The sequence below is a fragment of the Paroedura picta genome, chromosome 9 (assembly GCF_049243985.1).
Source record: "Paroedura picta isolate Pp20150507F chromosome 9, Ppicta_v3.0, whole genome shotgun sequence".
Classification (NCBI taxonomy): domain Eukaryota; kingdom Metazoa; phylum Chordata; class Lepidosauria; order Squamata; family Gekkonidae; genus Paroedura; species Paroedura picta.
Genome location: NC_135377.1, coordinates 81397189 through 81415859, shown reverse-complemented (window position 1 = coordinate 81415859; position 18671 = coordinate 81397189). Strand labels below are relative to the sequence as shown.

General features: G+C 44.7%; 1 protein-coding gene across 1 annotated transcript; it reads left to right on the top strand.

Moving 5' to 3' along the window:
* Positions 1-605: 605 nt before the first annotated feature.
* LOC143845201 (leukocyte elastase inhibitor-like) lies at positions 606-18378 on the top strand. Its single transcript, XM_077353406.1, has 7 exons — positions 606-822; positions 4429-4515; positions 6609-6755; positions 9020-9137; positions 10412-10554; positions 12740-12895; positions 17711-18378. Exons 1-7 carry the CDS (start codon positions 655-657, stop codon positions 18116-18118), a joined length of 1227 nt encoding a protein of 408 aa, XP_077209521.1. The 5' UTR covers positions 606-654; the 3' UTR covers positions 18119-18378.
* Positions 18379-18671: the final 293 nt, after the last annotated feature.

Sequence of the window (18671 nt, the reverse complement as noted above, 5' to 3'; positions counted from 1 at the left end):
CCATGGCATTTCATGTAAACCGCCCTGAACAATATGGGAGGTCGGTATAAAAATCTAAAAAATTAAATCAATCAATCATTCAATCAATCAATCTAGTCCAACCCCCTGCTCAATGCAGGATCTGTGATAAGTACCTGTCTAGCCACTTTGTTCTCTGTTCTGCTGCTTCAGGCCAACCTGTCAGCATGCCTGAATCCGTGTTCCTGCAGTCGTTCTAGCATTCTGTCAACTGGCATATATCAGAATCCCTTTCAAATGATAATGTCCACATTCATGGATGACTGTAAATGATCTATGGCCCTTGGTTTCTTAAATGATTAATAATAGTGTTGCATTACATTTATCACTATGTCAGACGCTTGAACAACAGATTGAAATCTAGGACACAGTGAATTAAGCAAAGTAAATTAGACATTATACAAAGCCATGTTATCATGTCTAGAGCATTGCTGTTGTGTAATATTAGCCATGGCTGAGCACCTCGTGTTTGCCACTCAGGGAATATGCCTCATCGCTTAATGTGATGCTTTCAAATTAGGGACTTCATGCCATAACACGCTCGATGTAACAGAGAAGATTCCCAAAGTCTTTCGGTTACACCTGCCTTGAACTCTTCACCCGTTTGCTGGTGTCTTGGTTGGTGCCTGCTTCAAGATGACCTCTTTCAGTGCTGCCAACGCAAACTTTGGCTTGGATCTTTTCAAAGAGATGATCCAGCAAAAGGCTCGTGAAAATATCTTCTTCTCCCCCCTGAGTCTTCAAACAGCTCTGGCTATGCTCATGCTTGGTGCGAAAGGAGACACCGAAGTCCAGATGGAAAAGGTAGGCACCCTACAATACTCTGAAGTAGACTTGAGAAAAGACTATGGAGTATGGAGGAACAAGGCCAGATCCGTTTCTAAGCATCTAGGCAAATTATAAATGTATTGGTATATAGGAGAGTCAGTGTGGTGGAACAGGTAAAGTGTCATGGTCTCCCCACTCACATCATGGAAATTTGATAGGTGACCTTGGGCCAGTCACATACTCTCAAGGTTAACTTATCTCACAGGGTTGTTGTGTGGCTAACTGGAGGAGAGGAGAATGATGTCATCTGCTCTGGGTCCCCATTGGGCAGGAAGGTGGGATATACATAAAGCAAATCAGCTAGAAGATTTTAATGCATCCTGAGAGACAGTGTGGTATAGTGGTTAAGAGCAGTGTCCTTTAATCTCAAAACGGCTTCCATTCTCCTTCCCTTTCCTCTCCCCACAACAGACACCCTGTGAGGTAGGTGAGGCTGAGAGAGCCAGAACAGAACAGAACCTTGGCCAGAACAGCTTTATCAGTGCTGTGGCGAGCTCAAGGTCATCCAGCTGGTTCCATGAGGTGGAGCACAGAATCAAACCTGGCTCGCCAGATTAGAAGTCTGCACTCTTAACCACTACACCAAGCTGGCTCTCTTAAGCTTTTTTTACAATGACTTAATACTTTATGTTAGTTGAACTATTCAAAATTTAAAAGAGGATGCAGTAAAAGTGCTACACTCAATATGCCAGCAAATTTGAAAAACTCAACAATGGCCACAGGATTGGAAAAGGTCAGTTTACATTTGTATCCCAAAGAAGGGCAATGCCAAAGAATGTTCAAACTACCGCACCATTGCACTCATTTCTCATGCTAGCAAAGTTATGCTCAAAATCCTACAAGCTAGGCTCCAGCAATATGTGGACCATGAACTTCCAGAAGTACAGGCAGGATTTCGAAGAGGCAGAGGAACTAGAGATCAAATTGCCAACATACGCTGGATCATGGAGAAAGCTAGGGAGTTCCAGAAGAACATCTACTTCTGCTTCATTGACTATGCTAAAGCCTTTGATTGTGTGGAGCACAACAAATTGTGGCAAGTTCTTAAAGTGATGGGAATACCAGAGCATCTTATCTGTCTCTTGAGAAACCTATATGCAGGTCAAGAAGCAACAGTGAGAACCAGGCATGGAATCACTGATTGGTTCAAAATTGAGAAAGGAGTTCGGCAAGGCTGTATATTGACACCTTGCTTATTTAACTTGTATGCGGAGCACATCATGAGAAAGGCGGGGTTAGATGAGTCACAAATTGGGATCAAGATTGCAGGGAGAAATATCATCAACCTCAGATATGCAGATGATACCACTCTAATGGCAGAAAGTGAAGAGGATCTAAAGAGCCTGTTGATGCGGGTGAAGGAGGAGTGTGCAAAAGTTGGCTTGAAACTCAACATCAAGAAAACAAAGATCATGGCATCTGGCCCTCTCAATTCCTGGTAAATAGATGGGGAAGAAATGGAAGTAGTGACAGATTTTATTTTCTTGGGCTCCAAGATCACTGCAGATGGGGAACGCAGCAAAGAAATTAAAAAATGCTTGCTCCTGGGGAGGAAAGCAATGGCAAATCTAGACAGCATCCTAAAAAGCAGAGACATCACCCTGCCAACAAAAGTGTGTTTAGTCAAGGCTATGGTCTTCCCAGTTGCAATGTAAAAAGTTGGACCATAAGGAAGGCCGAGCATCAAAGAATTGAGGGTTTTGAACTCTGGTGCTGGAGAAGACTTGTGAGTCCCTTGGACTGCAAGGTGAACAAACCGGTCAGTCCTAGAGGAGATCAGCCCTGCCTGCTCCTTAGAAGGCCAGATCCTGAGGATGCAACTCAAATACTTTGGCCTCCTCATGAGAAGGAAGGACTCCCTGGAGAAGAGCCTAATGGTGGTAGCGATTGAGGGCAAAAGAAGAAGGGGACGACAGAGAATGAGTTGGCTGGATGGAGTCACTGAAGCTGTAGGTGCATACTTAAATGGACTCCAGGGAATGGTAGAGGACAGGAAGGCCTGGAGAATCATTGTCCATGGGGTCACAATGGATTGGACATGACTTCGCACCTAACAACAACAACAACAAGACTTTATGTTAAGACCACTGTTGTCCCCAAATACTTCAATACATTTTTTGAGTATTCTCTGACTTGTTCGGTTTCCAGAAGGCTGGGACTCTTTTTCCAGTATCCAACCCCTTTCCTTTGAACTCCAGTATGCATACTGAGATTTTAACAGTATCTATAGGCAGTTTCAAACCATAGCAGACCAAGGATCTCTCCACCATTCAGAGCGAACTCCCTTTTTGACTGGATAGGGAAATTTTCCTTGGCCCAAATGGGAGTCTTCATCTAACCACCCTCTCATCCTTGCCAACTTTCCCCCAGTTCTCCTGTTTGTGTTAAACTGCTCTCAGTCAGGGCTGAATTCTGAAACTGTCAGTATTCAACTCTTCTCATCTAAGGCAGAAATTGGACTGTCAGTACTCAATTCCATTAAGGCAGAAATCTGACTGACTGCTCAGCACACAACTCTCTCAAGCCTTTTCTGCTCAAATTATGCTAAACAATCAGATCTCTTGGAGACAACTGTCCCTCGAGGCACCCTGACTCTGTGTGGAATTAACCCTTCACAATCCTTCAGCAGTTGAACAGCATTTCTAAGGTTTGAATAGTGCAGTTCATTGCAGCTCTCTTTGTAAATTCTGTTTTATAGCCATTAAGAAATGGGAACTTTTTAATTTGTTTGGGAAGACTGTGCCATAGGACTGGAGTTGCATGGGCTTACAGCAGGAGGTAGACTAGCCTGCTTCATACAAAATGCTTGACATGCTGAGGATTGGCCTTCAACCAAAAGCCACAAGATGGAATCTTGTTCTAGAGCAGCCTTTCGCAACCTTTTTACCCCCGAAACCCCCGAAACATTCTTTGGACTTCACGAAACCTCAAGTGGCATGATGATGTCAAATATGGTTGGGAAGCATAGCTGTGAACACACCCACCTGGGGCCCCTTTCCTTCCCACCCACTCCAGGGCCATAATTGGTCATTTTGGGAGGGTGGGTGGGTCAACATAACCATATATGGTCATACCACCTGATAAATATTTAACACATTTTAAAAATGTATTAAAATTAATTCACTCCTACCCATTAAGGAAACCCTTCCAGGACCATCAAGAAACCCCAGGATTTCACGAAACCCTGGTTGAGAAAACCCTTTTCTAGAGGCTAAAATAATTGTGAAGACAGTCCCTCAAAGTAATTTGGGATCCAGAAGAAGAAGAAGAGTTGGTTTTTATTTTCACTACCCAAGGGAGTTTTAAAGCAGCTTACAATCACTTTCCCTTCCTCTCCCCACAACAGACACGATGTGAAGGAGGTGGGGCTGAGAGAGCTGTGAAAACAGTTTCTGACAGGACTGTGACTAGCTCAAGTTCACCCAGCTAGCTGCCTGTGGAAGAGTGGGGAAGCAAACCTGCTCATGAGATTAGAGGCCACTGCTCTTAACCACTACACCACACAGGCTCCTCCCACTTACTTGATTTGAAATCCACAACTCAATGCTGAGAGCTGCCAGTCACAAGATGTTTATGTTGCAGGTCCTGCACTTCAATGAGATCAAGGCTTCAGGATATGGACAGTCCTCTGAAACAAGGCCCTTTCCAGCCCACAGTGAGAAACAGCCGGTAAGAGTACCTGTTAATGTGATGAGGGAAACAACACTTAAAATCTGTATCTGGAGGGCTTCTTCTCCGTTAGGAAAAAGAGAAATGTTTACAACTTGATTTTAGGGGTATACACATGGTATTCAAGATCCAACATCTTTAGAAACTCACCAAAGATTTTTTCTGGCATATCTATTCATGTGGGTGCCTTTCAGGGAGAGAGCAAAAACAACAGCAAAAATCACATATAATATACTTTGTTGGAATCATAGAATCTTTGATGGGAACATACAGGCCATCTGGTCCCACTCCCTGTTCAACGTAGGATCAGCCTGAAGCATCCAGGAAAAATATCTGTTCAGAAGCTGCATACAAACCACCAGTGAGGGGAGCTCACCACCTCCTTAGGCAGCCTATTCCATTGCTGTGAAAAAGTTTTTTTCCCTCCCTGCTATCTAGCTTGTACCCTTCTATGTGTAGATTAAAGACATTACTGCAAGATCTCTGCTGCCAACAGGAACCATCCCCTGCCGTCCTCCAAGGGACAACCTTTCAAATTGTTATCCAGCACACAGCAACGCAAAAAGGTGGAACGGTTAGCAAGAAAGCAAAATCGTTTTCTCACAAGGGAGTTTGTTAAAATCTTATTAAGTAATTTTCTCGGGAAAGATAGATGGACAATCCAGGCTAGGACAATCCAGGCAACCATAAGGTTGCCAATTCCAGTTTGGAAAATTCATTGAGAATTAGTGTTGGTACCTGGACATGGTGGACTTTGGGACAGTTTGAGCATTTTCTCAGTGGAACAGGCTTCCTTGGGAGGTGGTGATTCTCCATCTTTGGAAATTTTTAAACAGAGGCTGGAGAGCCATCTGACGGAGAGACTAATTCTGTGAAGTTCAAGGGGGTGGCAGGGATAGTGGATGAGCAATAGGGTTGTGAGTGTCCTGCATAGCGCAGGGGGTTGGACTAGATGACCCAGGAGTTCCCTTCCAACTCTGTGATTCTATGATTTTGTGATTCTTTGATTCTAAGAACTGAGAGCTCACTGGGAATGTCATGGTATAGAGTCCAAACTCTGAGGGTGCCATTTTCACCAGAGGAACTGATCTCTATAATCTGGAGATTAGTTGTAATTCGAAAAGAACTCCAGGCCCCATCTGGAAGGGAAGTGGAATGCATTAAGGAGACAATAGAGCCACCTGATCAAGATACATGAGCCCTCAGTCATACAGAGAGAATGCAGTTTAAATACTCTTCAGAATTATTCATTGAAAGGTCTTCCATCAGGAAGGTTTTTACTGTGCAGAAGGAAGGATGACTCTACTTCTAATTTCAGGGATTTCCCACATTAGGTTTATTTATTACACTATTTATATCCTCCCTTTCCTGTGGTTCGACATGGCTGCTTAAGGTTCACAGCACAACAGGGAAGCATTCTATAAAGGATGAGAACTTCCTCCATATACATATTGAGGCACAATCTGGGGCAGGGAGACATCCCTGAGGATTAGATCAGCACTGGGATCAGAACTAAGAACATGTGCATCTGTGATCAGCAGCCTAAACTGGGGGGCGAGGGCAGTAGAGCCAGAATTTATTCTGCACATTTTGGATAATGCGCTTTAGAAGCAGATTTTCTGGTTGTGCAAAGGAAAATTCAGCTGCAAAAGCACAGGGAGCAGCTAGGGAGAGCCGTGTGTAAATCAAATTAAATAAATATTGAAAGTATATTATCCAACATGTGTGGAATGAGCCCAGGCTTGAGTCAAGGGACCTAGAAAAGTGCAGTGCTAGTTAGAATTGTATTAATGGTAGCTTCCCCAAAGAATTTTGTCCATTTTATTTTTGGTGAAAATACTGAATTCTGTTACAGATAAACTACCTGCTCCCACAAAACTACAATTCCCAGAGTTCCCTGGGAAGAAGAAATGGTTGTTAAACTAGTTTACGTATCTGGGAGGATATGCCTTTAAATATGATATTTATTCCAGCAAATTCAGGAATGTCTGTTCGTGTACGTTTGCTCCTTCAGAGATTCTTGTGAATACAATCAGGGGAAGTCACCACACCGCTAAACCAGTCCTGCCAAAATGTTCTTCCTTTGTTCTCAGGGGGTTACAAGGCTGCAGTGTGAAAAACCCAAAGATGTTCATTTCCAGTTTCAGGCGTTGTTATCCCGAATCAGCAAGCCCACCAAAGACTATGAATTAAATATTGCCAACAGACTGTATGGGGCAATGGAATTTGAATTCATTCCGGTGAGTTGAAAGAGGACTTCTCTTCTCTCAGTAAATGTCATTTTGCTCTACTTATCTACAATCTGTTGTCTAGAGCAGCCTTTCTCAACTTTTTGGCTGTTGAGAAACCCCTGAAACATTCTTCAGGCTTTGAGAAACCCCAGGAGTGGTGCAATCATGGAGAATAGGGTTGGAAAAACAATGTTGTGTACATGCCCATCTGGCACCCTCCCCTTTCCACACACCCCAAATTAATTTCAGAACAAAGTTTTGTGAATCCTCCTGACTCTCAAATGCTGAAATGAATGTTGCTAGTTGTTCAGGTGCCATAGGACTTCTGTTTCCTCTGTGCAAAATGCAACTGTATGGCCTATTATGCACGGAGTGGAAGATCCGCATTCGGGGTGGAATGGCGGCGGCTAAAATCACCAATTACGCACACTGCAGGCGGCAACCGGGCGCAGAGTATGCCGCCGAAAAAGCTGCGTTAGCAAAATGCGGAAGAAAGTGGAACTTCCCGGGCTACCACGGCGCAACCAGAAGTGGCTCTGGATTGACCGCGTGCATAATCGGCTGGTCTGGGTTTTGCCACCGTTGCGTTCCGTCTTGTGCGTGAGCGGTTTGCTTTGCTTCTTCCTCCTCCGCGTTCTCCATGCCGCCGTTTCAGCCCGTGCATAATAGGCCTAATAGAGTTTAAGCGGGCATGGAAGATGGGTCTATATGCCTCCTATACTTCAACAGCATATATTTTATTTACTGGAAGCAATAGACTGGAGCAACTCCGCATAGGAATGTGCTGTTCATTATGAACTGGTACTTCTACAGGAACAGGCTTCTAGGAATGCAGCTGCATTTTCCCACTCATGTTGCCACATTCATGGCTTCAGCTGACCTGTGCAAACATTTGATCTGCTTATTCTTGAGGCGTACGTTCTTGTTAGGTTTTATGAACAAAGGGCCACCATCCACCTATTTTTTAAGTTTTGGTAAAGTCAGTCCACTTACATCTTTGATTCTATCCATCCCTCCTGTCCTCTGTCTACCTCTTTTTCTGCTTCCTTCAATCATAATCATTTTTTTTCTAATTCATCCTTTGCATGCATTATGCCTAAGGGGACACAAATACAAATGAAACTGCCTTATACTGTATTGAACCATTGATCTATCCAAGCTGGCATTGTCTCTTCAGAATGATAGTGGCTCTGTACTAGACTCCAGGAATTCAGGTAGAGGCTGTCTACGTCACTTACCGACAGACCCTTTTAAACTGGAAATATGGGGGATTGAATATGGGACCTTCTGCAGGTAAAACAGAGGGTCTTCCATGACCTCTTCCTTCAATGGGTTTAGCAGAGTGTAGCTCCACTTAGGATGCCAAAGCTGGAATAGGAGGCTGGGATAAGTTGCACTGGGTACCAAATCAGCCATCTCTGACCCAAAATCTACTGGGCTTCTGTGGAATAAATTGGCCTGCACATTATTTGGTAGACCTCTTTGTGCGACTCTCCCTTTGGGAAGATTTGCCAGAGACTGATTCTGAATCAGTCCCCAAGGAGGATGAGGCAAAGGGGGGAATGTCAGGAGGTACAGCCCAGCAGGCAGAAGGGAGAAAAGATGATCTGTCCCCACACCTACATCTATGCAACTGGCAAAGGGACAGAAGCCCCCTTTTAAGCATGTCATTCCAGTAGGTTGCTGACCCTTATGAGTGCTGAGCTCCCTCTGCCCAGGAGAACTGTCCATGTTTGCATCATTTGCACAGGAATTGCAACAATAATAATAAATAGTGTAACAGTGTAAGTCCTGTCTCCTAGCACATTAGGCAAGTCAGATTCTCTCAATGCTCCCTTGCTTAGTATTAAGTCTGTGGGCTCGGTAGACACAGGCTAGAAGTTCTCCGAAGACACAACTCTTTATTGAATCCGAACACCAAACAGGGAACAAGGTAAATCCATACAGTTTGGTGAGCCCACCAAAGAACCTGATTGGTCCCAAACAGGCACAGTTCATTGGTCCATAAGGTTGCTTGGCTTTAGTCTCTAATTAATTACTCTAAAAAGGTAAAGGTATCCCCTGTGCAAGCACCGAGTCATGTCTGACCCTTGGGGTGACGCCCTCTAGCGTTTTCTTGGCAGACTCAATACGGGGTGGTTTGCCAGTGCCTTCCCCAATTAATTAATTAATTAATTAATTACTCTACAATCCCCCTATTTGCAAAGTGGTCTGAATTAGCACAGCGGATTATGTACATAATACTTTGTCATATGTGCTCTTGTGTACTCCAGCAATATGTACGCAGCACTAAGGAATTATACCATTCTGAGCTGGAAAGAGTTGACTTTTTGAATGCCGCTGAGGAAGCCAGACAGACTATTAATTCATGGGTTCAATGCCAGACGAATGGTAAGCATGCAAGTGTTTTGTACATACTTAAAAACCAAATGAATGTATTTGTTACATTGCCAACACTGATAAACCAATGGTATGTAAGAACCTTCTTCTTCTTCTATCTCCTATCTTATCCATCCACTGCGTTCCCCTTTATAAAAGGGAAACTGGCCCTGGGGTGGAGCGAGTCCGGCTGTCTGAGCTGGAATAGGGCCTATCAGGGTTTAGCTGGCCGCACCCTGATAGGCCCGCCCAGACAGCTCCCACCCACACTGCCCCAAGGTTTGGGAAGGCCTTTCGCCGCATCGCAGACATGGCGAAAGGCCTTCCCGGGCCCAGGGGCAGCTCTCTGCTGGCACGCCTAGAGGGGAGGGGCCTCCCGGCTGCCCCTGGGCATATTTTAAATGTTCTTTGAAGCTAGTATATATATATTTGCAATGTGGCACTACAACAGTGAATACGTATTTTGTTTGTTATTTAGTAACTCTGCCTTTCCATCCTCTACTATTATATTATATAGAAAATTTTCATAAACCCTGTCTTGATTGGGTATTACCTCACAAAGATCTGCCTAGAAGATCCCAGGTTTACTACAAAAAAAAAAAAAAAAAACAATTCATGGCCTAAAATAGAAACAAGTGGAAGTGATGCATTTATTGGCATATATTTGTAATATATTGGATAGCCACAGCCCGATAAAGATGTTGGCAGAGTTTGAATGAACAGAGAGAGTGAGGGACTAGGATGCTTAAAGAATAAAATAGTGTTTTTTCTTACGAAGAGAAACTGTGTATAAAAAGAGGAAAGATTTAGAGACCTAACTATCTAGCTAGCTGTTGTCTGCAGTCGTTTTTCTGATCAACCACAGTTCTGGAGGCAAGCATGGAGGAACTGGGCTCAAAAAGCAGGAACTCTTCTTTTGAGACAATCAGTACACTGGAGAACATAGTATGAAAACTGTCAGGAAGTTCCTATGCTATCTAATGTTAAAGATACATCTCTGGTGCCCCCTGCAGGACACCCTATATATTCTGCTCAATTATGCAGACCTTGCATATTCTGACAAAAGAAAAACTGTCAAAAGTATAGTTGTCACTTTTAAATGTTGCCAAAGGAAGATAGAATCGTTCAGGTTTGTTAGCCTGTTTTGTTTATTATTATTATTTATTGATCCTTTGATCCTTTGAAACAGTCCTGGGGTTAAATTAGGGAAATGATTTTTCAAAATAAGACATTGCTTCCAAATTCCAATGCTGAATTTCCATCTTTGTCTTCTTTCCACAACAAAGGCAAAATCCAGGACTTTTTCCCTGCCGGTGCTCTTGATCCGTCAACTGTTCTGGTGTTGGTGAATGCTATCTATTTCAAAGGAAAGTGGTTGTCCAAGTTTAAGGAGAAGTTCACCACAGAATTACCTTTTTGGGTAACTAAGGTACGGTGTGTCCTGCAAACACAGTGGAAAGGAAGCCTTTTGCAAGAAATATGTGGAGTTGCCCAATTACCCTTATTGTTCCATAGCTGGCCAGCTCTCCTCTCGTTACATGTTAATCCTACTGTTGTTGAAAGGCCAAGGAAACAAAGGGCAAGAAGACAAATCTGATCCCATTTCTCCATATGCTATTGAATCGTGCACACAACAGAGTGAATGAAGGCAACAGAACAGACAATTCAGTCTCTTTCCTCTTTCTATGCAAATTTGTTTCTCATCTATATAAAACTAGGCTGGTTCTGCCTTTACTTTGTTTTTTCCCCTTGTTGATCCTGCTGAAATCAGATCAATTTGAACCTGGGTCTTCCTCCTTCCTATCCCCTGAATTGAAACAGTGAGGCATGTGGCCTGTGCAGCTCTGCATTTGCATGAGAATACCCAGCCAGGTGTGCACCACACGTGAACTGATGAAGAGGTGCATTGTCATACACATTGTTATGGAGATAGAAGTCTGTTGCCCCAGAAAACATCCTGCACTATTAGTCACTAGGAACCTTCAACTGGTCCAAAACACAGTGGTGCGGGTCTTTACAGGCCCATATGCCACCTGCACTCACACAGCTGCACTGGCTCTAGGTTGGAGACCAAATCAGATTTAAGGTTCTGGTTCTCACCTTTAAGGCCTTCATTGTGTGGGAGCCTTGTATCTTCAGGACCACCTCTTCCGCTATATCCCCCAAAGGGCACTCAGGTCCATTGACCAACATCCACTGAAGGTCCTCAGCCCTAAAGAGATCAACTTGGTCTCAACCAGCCTTTTCAACCCTGCTTCTGCTCTAGTGGAACGCTCTGCCAAGGAGGCCAGAGCCCAGTGGGACCTACGATTCCTCAAAGCTCATAAGGCAGAGCTGTTCTGCCAGGCCTAGAGTTGAGGGCAGTCACCTTCAAAACGCGGAATCACACTAAATCGTGATTTGGCCGAATCAGTCAGCCGCATTTCAGCGTTACAAATCAATGGCAGTGGCTGATTCACACTGCCTAGTTGAGTCCTAATAAAAGCCAACTTCTGCTCTCTAGACTTCCACTGCATCTGTATCAACAGGCCAATTGGTTGGCAAACTTACAGCATGTCCTCCCCAGTCCCGAAGTAGGATTTTATGGGCGATCTGATTACAGGTTGCACTTGAATTTTAATGTAAATTAGGTTTGAAATGGTATCTATATCGTATGAATCAAAACTAAATATGTGACAAATGAAGAATAAACTACAAATGGGAATGGGGAAGTGAAGAGAAGACAGACTTCTTTTCCTGTAGCCCTGTAATATGATACTGGGATACAACCCCTCAGGATACTGCCAAGTCATATTTTCATGATATTTCAATTCAAATATTTCTCATCACTCACTCTTTGAGCCTCTATAGCAGGGGTAGTCAAACTGCGGCCCTCCAGATGTCCATGGACTACAATTCCCATGAGCCCCTGCCAGCGAAAGCTGGCAGGGGCTTATGGGAATTGTAGTCCATGGACATCTGGAGGGCCGCAGTTTGACTACCCCTGCTCTATAGCCTAGCCAGTGACCCACTGCTTGGGTGACTTTCATGTATTCATTTTTATTTGGAACTGTTTTTCTATTGCTCCCAACTGGGATCCTACTGTGAACACGACAATGATGGTCCCAGACCCACAGAACCAGTCAGATTTGGCTAGCTGAGGAGGTCCCTGAGGACAAGTGAGGCTGCGTTGTCTGCAGTTGTTCCTTGCCGCCTGTGAAGTACATGGATGCCCATTATCCTCTGGCTCGCAAAAGCTGTGCGCTGATGTGCATAAAAACTTGCATTTTGTTTTCAAACCCAGAAACCTCCCCTACAACCTCCAGAAATGAAGTTTAGTTCTCCCCCCCCCCAATAAGAAGACCCTCTTAAAACCACTCAATTGACCTCTCTGGATTTCAGGGTTTCTGAAGATTTTAAACCAATACTACTTAAGAAAATTTTAACTAATGGAAAATGTATCTTCTGTTCCAAGGAATGCATGCACTATGTTTGCATTAATTTCTAGAGATACTTTGAAGTGGGAAGCAAATGTCTTCAGTCTATATTCTGTGCTATTTTATTGCCATTAGGATAATTCCTTATATAAAACAGAATAATACGTTCCCCCCCCCCCCCATGTTGTTTTGTTACAGGTAAAGAGCAAAAATGTGCCAATGATGTTTCAGCATGGAACATTTAAATGGGCCCGAATTCAAGACTCTCCTTTTCAAGTACTCGAACTTCTTTATGAGGGTGAAGAGCTAAGCATGCTTCTCATGCTCCCTGATGATGGTGCTAGTCTGGATCAGGTAATTTCAAATTTAAGGTGTTTGAAGCGGTTGATGGGAAGGACCATAGTCCGGTGGTAAATCATAGAATCACAGAATCATAGAGTTGGAAGGGACCATACAGGCCATCTAGTCCAACCCCCTGCTCTACGCAGGATCAGCCCAAAGCATCCTAAAGCATCCAAGAAAAGTGTGTATCCAACCTTTGCTTGAAGACTGCCAGTGAGGGGGAGCTCACCACCTCCTTAGGCAGCCTATTCCACTGCTGAACTACTCTGACTGTGAAATTTTTTTTCCTGATATCTAGCCTATATCATTGTACTTGTAGTTTAAACCCATTACTGTGTGTCCTCTCCTCTGCAGCCAACAGAAACAGCATCCTGCCCTCCTCCAAGTGACAACCTTTCATATACTTAAAGAGGGCTATCGTGTCCCCTCTCAACCTCCTTTTCTCCAGGCTGAACATTCCCAAGTCCCTCAACCTATCTTCATAGGGCTTGGTCCCTTGGCCCCAGATCATCTTCGTCGCTCTCCTCTGTACCCTTGATGGCATTTTATTGTATTAACAAACCATCAAGGAGCACATCAATTTTACTTTTCTTTGAGTGAATGAAGAATCTCACATTACATCCACTTTTAGAATCATAGAGTTGGAAATGGCCATACAGGCCATCTAGTCCAACCCCCTGCTCAACACAGGATCAGCCCAAAGTATCCTAAAGCATCCAAGAAAAGTGTGTATCCAACCTTTCAAATACTTAAAGAGGGCTATCATGTCCCTCTCATCCTTCCCTCTCAACCTCCTTTTCTCCAGGCTGAACATTCCCAAGTCCCTCAACCTTCATAGGGCTTGGTCCCTTGGCCCCAGATCATCCTCGTCGCTCTCATCTGTACCCTTTCAATTTTATCCACCTCCTTCTTGAAGTGAGGTCTCCAGAACTGCACACAGTACTCCAGGTGTGGTCTGACCAGTGCCGTATACAATGGGATTATGACATCTTGTGATTTTGATGTGATGCCCCTGTTGATACAGCCCAAAATGGCATTCGCCTTTTTAATAAATATGTTAAAAAGTACCGGAATGAGCACCGAGCCCTGAGGTACCCCGCTACTCACCTCCCTCCAGTCTGATGAAACACCACTGACAACAACTCTTTGAGTGTGGTTCTCTAACCAATTCCCTATCCACCTAACTATCTGAAAATTCAGATTGTAGTCCTTCAGTTTAACCATCAGAACATCATGGGGAACCATTATCAAAAGCTTTACTAAAAATCCAAGTAAACGATATCAACCGAATTTCCACGATCCAGCAAACCTGTTACTTGGTCAGAAAAGGAAACCAGGTTCGTCTGACAGGACCTGTTGGAGACAAATCCATGCTGACTTCCTTGGATCATCAAATTGTCCTCCAGATGTTTGCAGATCGCTCCCTTTAATCACTGCTCCATTATCTTCCCCACAACAGAGGTCAGACTCACTGGTCTGTAGTTTCCCGGGTCATCCTTCCTCCCTTTTTTGAAGATCGGAATAACATTTGCTCTCTTCCAGTCCTCCGGGACATCTCCAGTCCTTAAAGAGGTCACAAAGATGATGGACAAGGGTTTTGCAAGTTCTCTGGAAAGTTCTTTGAGTACTCTCGGGTGCATTTCATCCGGCCCAGGGGATCTGAACTCACCCAGTGCAGCTAAATGCCTCTCAACCACCTCTCTTTCCATGTCAACCTGCCACGCAGACATTATCTTTTGACTACTGCCATCTCTAGGGGCCATTTCGCACGGCTTCAAAATAGCACAATGGTTGCTAATTGGAAACGCTACTAATTTGCCATAACCCACGACGTCGTAGACAATCTGCAACAATCCTGAAACCAATCAGCAAAAAGCGCTTCGTTGTGGCGCTTTCAGGGGAATCCAGAAAAGTGGATTCACCCTCCGGATAGCGATACACTCCTGCAACCAATCTGCAACAATAGCGATAAAGACCTGTGCGTTACCATTGTTGCTGGTTCTTCAAAGTCCCTCCCCCTGGCTCTCTCCTCCAAACTTCCGGCGAAGCGATCGCCATTTTTTTTTCCCCGAGCGAGTGGAGATCAATGCACCGGCGAGCCTCGGTTTAGCCAGTGAGGCTTCCCAGGCTGCAGTCCCTCCTCAGAGCAGTTTAGTCACTAAGCACAAGAAGCCCGCAGAAGCCCGTTTGCTGATGTATTTTCCCTTTATTTTTCACACTGTTTCGGCTGAAAATCGCGCCCGTGGGGGGGGGGGAGGGGGGATTTTTTTTTCCCACTCCATGGCCACGATCAAATGACAGCTCAAACAGAGGCTTCCCCGGCTTCAGTCCCTCCCCTTCAGTCACTAAGTGACCTTCAGTTTCACACATTCCATTCAGCCGAAAATCGGGCCGTGAGAGGGGGGGGGATTTTTTTTTTTTCACTCGGAGCCAGCGTGTTAACGATCCAACAATCAAACGGAGCCAGCGTCTTAACGATCAAACAATCAAACTACAGCTCAAACACCCCAGGCAGCTGGATGGGTCTCTCCATTGCAACGAATCTACTCAGATTCGTTACAATGGGTGTTTTTTTTTTTAAAAAAACCTTTCTTAAAGGGAAAGGGGCTGTTTGGGAGCATGCTAACGGCTGCCCATTGGCTGCTTGACGGCCAGGGGCGGGACGAGCTTGGCAATAGCGCTTCCTTTCTAGCGATTTCTGCCGAGACCGGAAGCCTGTGGGAAACGCTAAAAAACGCAACTGATTCCACTACAAAGCCAGGTATGCAAAACGACGAATTCCACTATTTTAAATGGCGATTTTTCATTCAGTGACCAATTTGCAACAAAGATCCCCGTGCGAAATGGCCCTAGATGTGCCTAAACCCTTTGACCTGTAGAAAAAAAACAGATGTAAAATAGGCGCTGAGCCTTTCTGCTTTCTCTGCATCTTCCGTTAGAGTTTGTCCATCTGCGCCCAACAGTGGGCCTATTGCCTCCTTTACTTTACGTTTGCTCCTCACATAACTGAAAAATCTTTTCTTGTTACAGTGGGCTTCCCTGGTCAATCTTAGCTCACTCTCAGCTTTGGCCTTTCTGATGATTGATCTACAGTGCCTAGTAACCTGTAGATACTCTTCTTTAGAGCTCTGTCCTTCCCTCCATTTCCTGAACATTTCCCTTTTCTTTCTTAGTTCCTCTAGAAGTTTTCTGTTCATCCAAATAGGCTTCTTAGAGCTCCTGCAGTGTTTTCGTATTTCTGGGATAGTCATTGATTGAGCACGCAATAGCTCCTGTTTGAGTAGCGCCCACCCTTCACATGCTCCCTTCCCTTCCAGCATTCTCGTCCATGGTATGACACTCATCATGTCTCTGAGTTTATTAAAGTTTGCCCTACGAAAATCCAACATCCGCGTCTGGCTACAAGCTTCCTTGGCTCCCCATCTCAAAAGGAATTCTATGAGGACATGGTCACTTCCCCCTAGGGTCCCCACCTCCTTCACCTCATCCACCAACTCTTGCCTGTTGGTCAGTATTAAGTCCAGTATGGCTGAACCTCTTGTGGGTTCATCTGATAGATGAAATTGGCAACCAGGCAGGTTTGCATTCCGATGGTCCAGAGCCATGGCATCTCTAGCAGCATTATTATTTTATTTATCATATTAGATAAATAATTTCAAAGCCCCCCCTTAAGGGAGTGGGGAGCCCCCCCCCCCATGTTGCTGGTGCCACCACAGGAGGCTCCCTCTAGGCCCCGTTGCTCTCTCACGATGACGGGAGAGCTGCAGGGCCGCTGGAGGCTCCCTTTAGTCCCTGCAGCTCTCTCGCCATCGCAAGAGAGCTGTGAGGCATAAAGGGAGTGCGCAGCCCCCCCCCCCCTGGCTGCACTGCCGAGGGAGACTCATCTCAGTGAAAGAGCTTCCAGGCCCAATGGGAGCCTACCACAGTTGTGGCCGGCTTGGTGGGCGGGAGTGGCCGTGGTCAGTCCAGGTTAGGGCCCAACAGGGATGCATGAAGCACATCCCGATTGGGCCCTCACCTGGACTGGCCACGCCCACTCCTGCCCACCAAGGCTTTAGCCAAATATGTAGACAATGAAACTGTTTACAGATGGAACATGTGCAGTGCAGCCAGGAGATTTTGTGTCTGGCAGCCAGGCGAGGGCCATTTGGAGGTGGTCTGCCATTGCCTGCCTCTCCATCATGACCCCGACTATTCCTTGGAGGAACTACCACCCAAATACTCAGAGATCTCTCATCCAAATACTAGCCAGGGTTGGCCCTGCTTAGCTTCTGAGATCTGATAGGATCAGGATGGTCAGGGCTCTCTAATAACAAGGATCTCAGAAAACAGGGCTGAGAAAGTCTTCTGCCTGAATCCCTGGAAAGAAGGCAATATCTCCATAAATAATGCTGTCCTCAGTAGAACAGCCTAGGACATGTTCATATGATGATAAGCAAGATATTAAAGTAGCAATACTCATCTGTGTTGCTATCTTGAATGGACAATCGATGTATTATTAGCGGCATCCCATCCTTCACGAGGTTGAATCTTAGCATTGTACATTGCTGCACAAATTGACTTCCACAGAGATGTCCAAATCAGCTTGGACCAACCTAGGCCTAGTTATGAAAAGAATTTCTCTTTACATAATTCCTCCATTTCTCCTTTTAAATCTTGGTCAATAGTTTTGATTTTGAGAGAAGTTTGACCTTAAAGGCCAAATTATATGGTATGCAATTGTATGGTATGGTATAAATATGAACCACCAACCAATATGAACCACCAACCAATATGAACCACCAACCATAACAATCCTGCTATGTCTGTGATTTTTCTTCCTTCAAGCTGACAAGATCTCTTTCCTATGAGAAGATCGAAGAGTGGACCAGTCCATCAAACATGTGTACCATAGAGGTGGATCTGTTTCTTCCCAAGTTCAAACTAGAAGGGACATATAAACTGAATGAATATTTGCAATCAATGGGAATGACTGACGCCTTCATGGATGGAAAAGCTGATTTCACGGAGATGTCTGGGAAAATGGGGCTTCATGTGTCTGACATCACTCAAAAATGCTTGATGGAGGTCAATGAAGAGGGCACAGAAGCAGCGGCTTCCAGTGGGGTACAAGTAGTCCCAATGTGTGCACAATTTCCACTGGAGTTTAAGGTGAACCGTCCATTCGTCTTCTTGATTCGAGACAATATACCCCCAAAGAGCATTCTCTTCTGCGGAAAATATTCCTCACCTTAAGTAACACACCATTTGGAAAAATCCTATTAGTACTGAAGTAGGGGCATTATGTTAATCTTGACTATGCCTAGGTTTTCCTGTCCTATCTAGACTCTTCTTAACTACATTCATCTGGTGTAACATGATCTTTGTGCTGGGAGATGGTTGTAGGGTTTGGGCACAAACTGCAAAAATACAGTTGAGGAGGCTCCCAATCTGAACCGGTTCCTTTCGGTTCATGGGGAGTAAGGAGCAGAAAGCGTGGGTTTAAAAGGACTCCAAGTCAGGCTACTTACTGTGCCAGGCCAACCCTTTGGAGGGTGGCATAATAAAAACGGCTGTGGCCAGATTTACCCCAAAAGCGAGTTGTGTCTTCCTTGGCAGAGAAGCCACTCAGCTAATCAATGGGCCTTCAAGTCTTAGAACAGCCTTTATCAACTTTTTTGGTTTTGCTTTTTTTACCATTGGGAAACCCCTGAAACATTCTTCAGGCTTTGAGAAACCCCAGAAGTGGCCTGATCAGTCAGAATATGGTTACATAAAATATGGGTAGTAGCCAACTTGGTGCAATGGT

What these genes read in the sequence shown, in the direction of transcription:
- LOC143845201 (XM_077353406.1), top strand. Translation starts at nt 655, where the DNA reads ATGACCTCTTTCAGTGCTGCCAACGCAAACTTTGGCTTGGATCTTTTC. An exon ending in TGGAATTTGAATTCATTCCG is followed by an intron (nt 6,756 to 9,019) that starts GTGAGTTGAAAG and finishes TGTGTACTCCAG; the next exon opens with CAATATGTACGCAGCACTAA. An exon ending in TACCTTTTTGGGTAACTAAG is followed by an intron (nt 10,555 to 12,739) that starts GTACGGTGTGTC and finishes GTTTTGTTACAG; the next exon opens with GTAAAGAGCAAAAATGTGCC.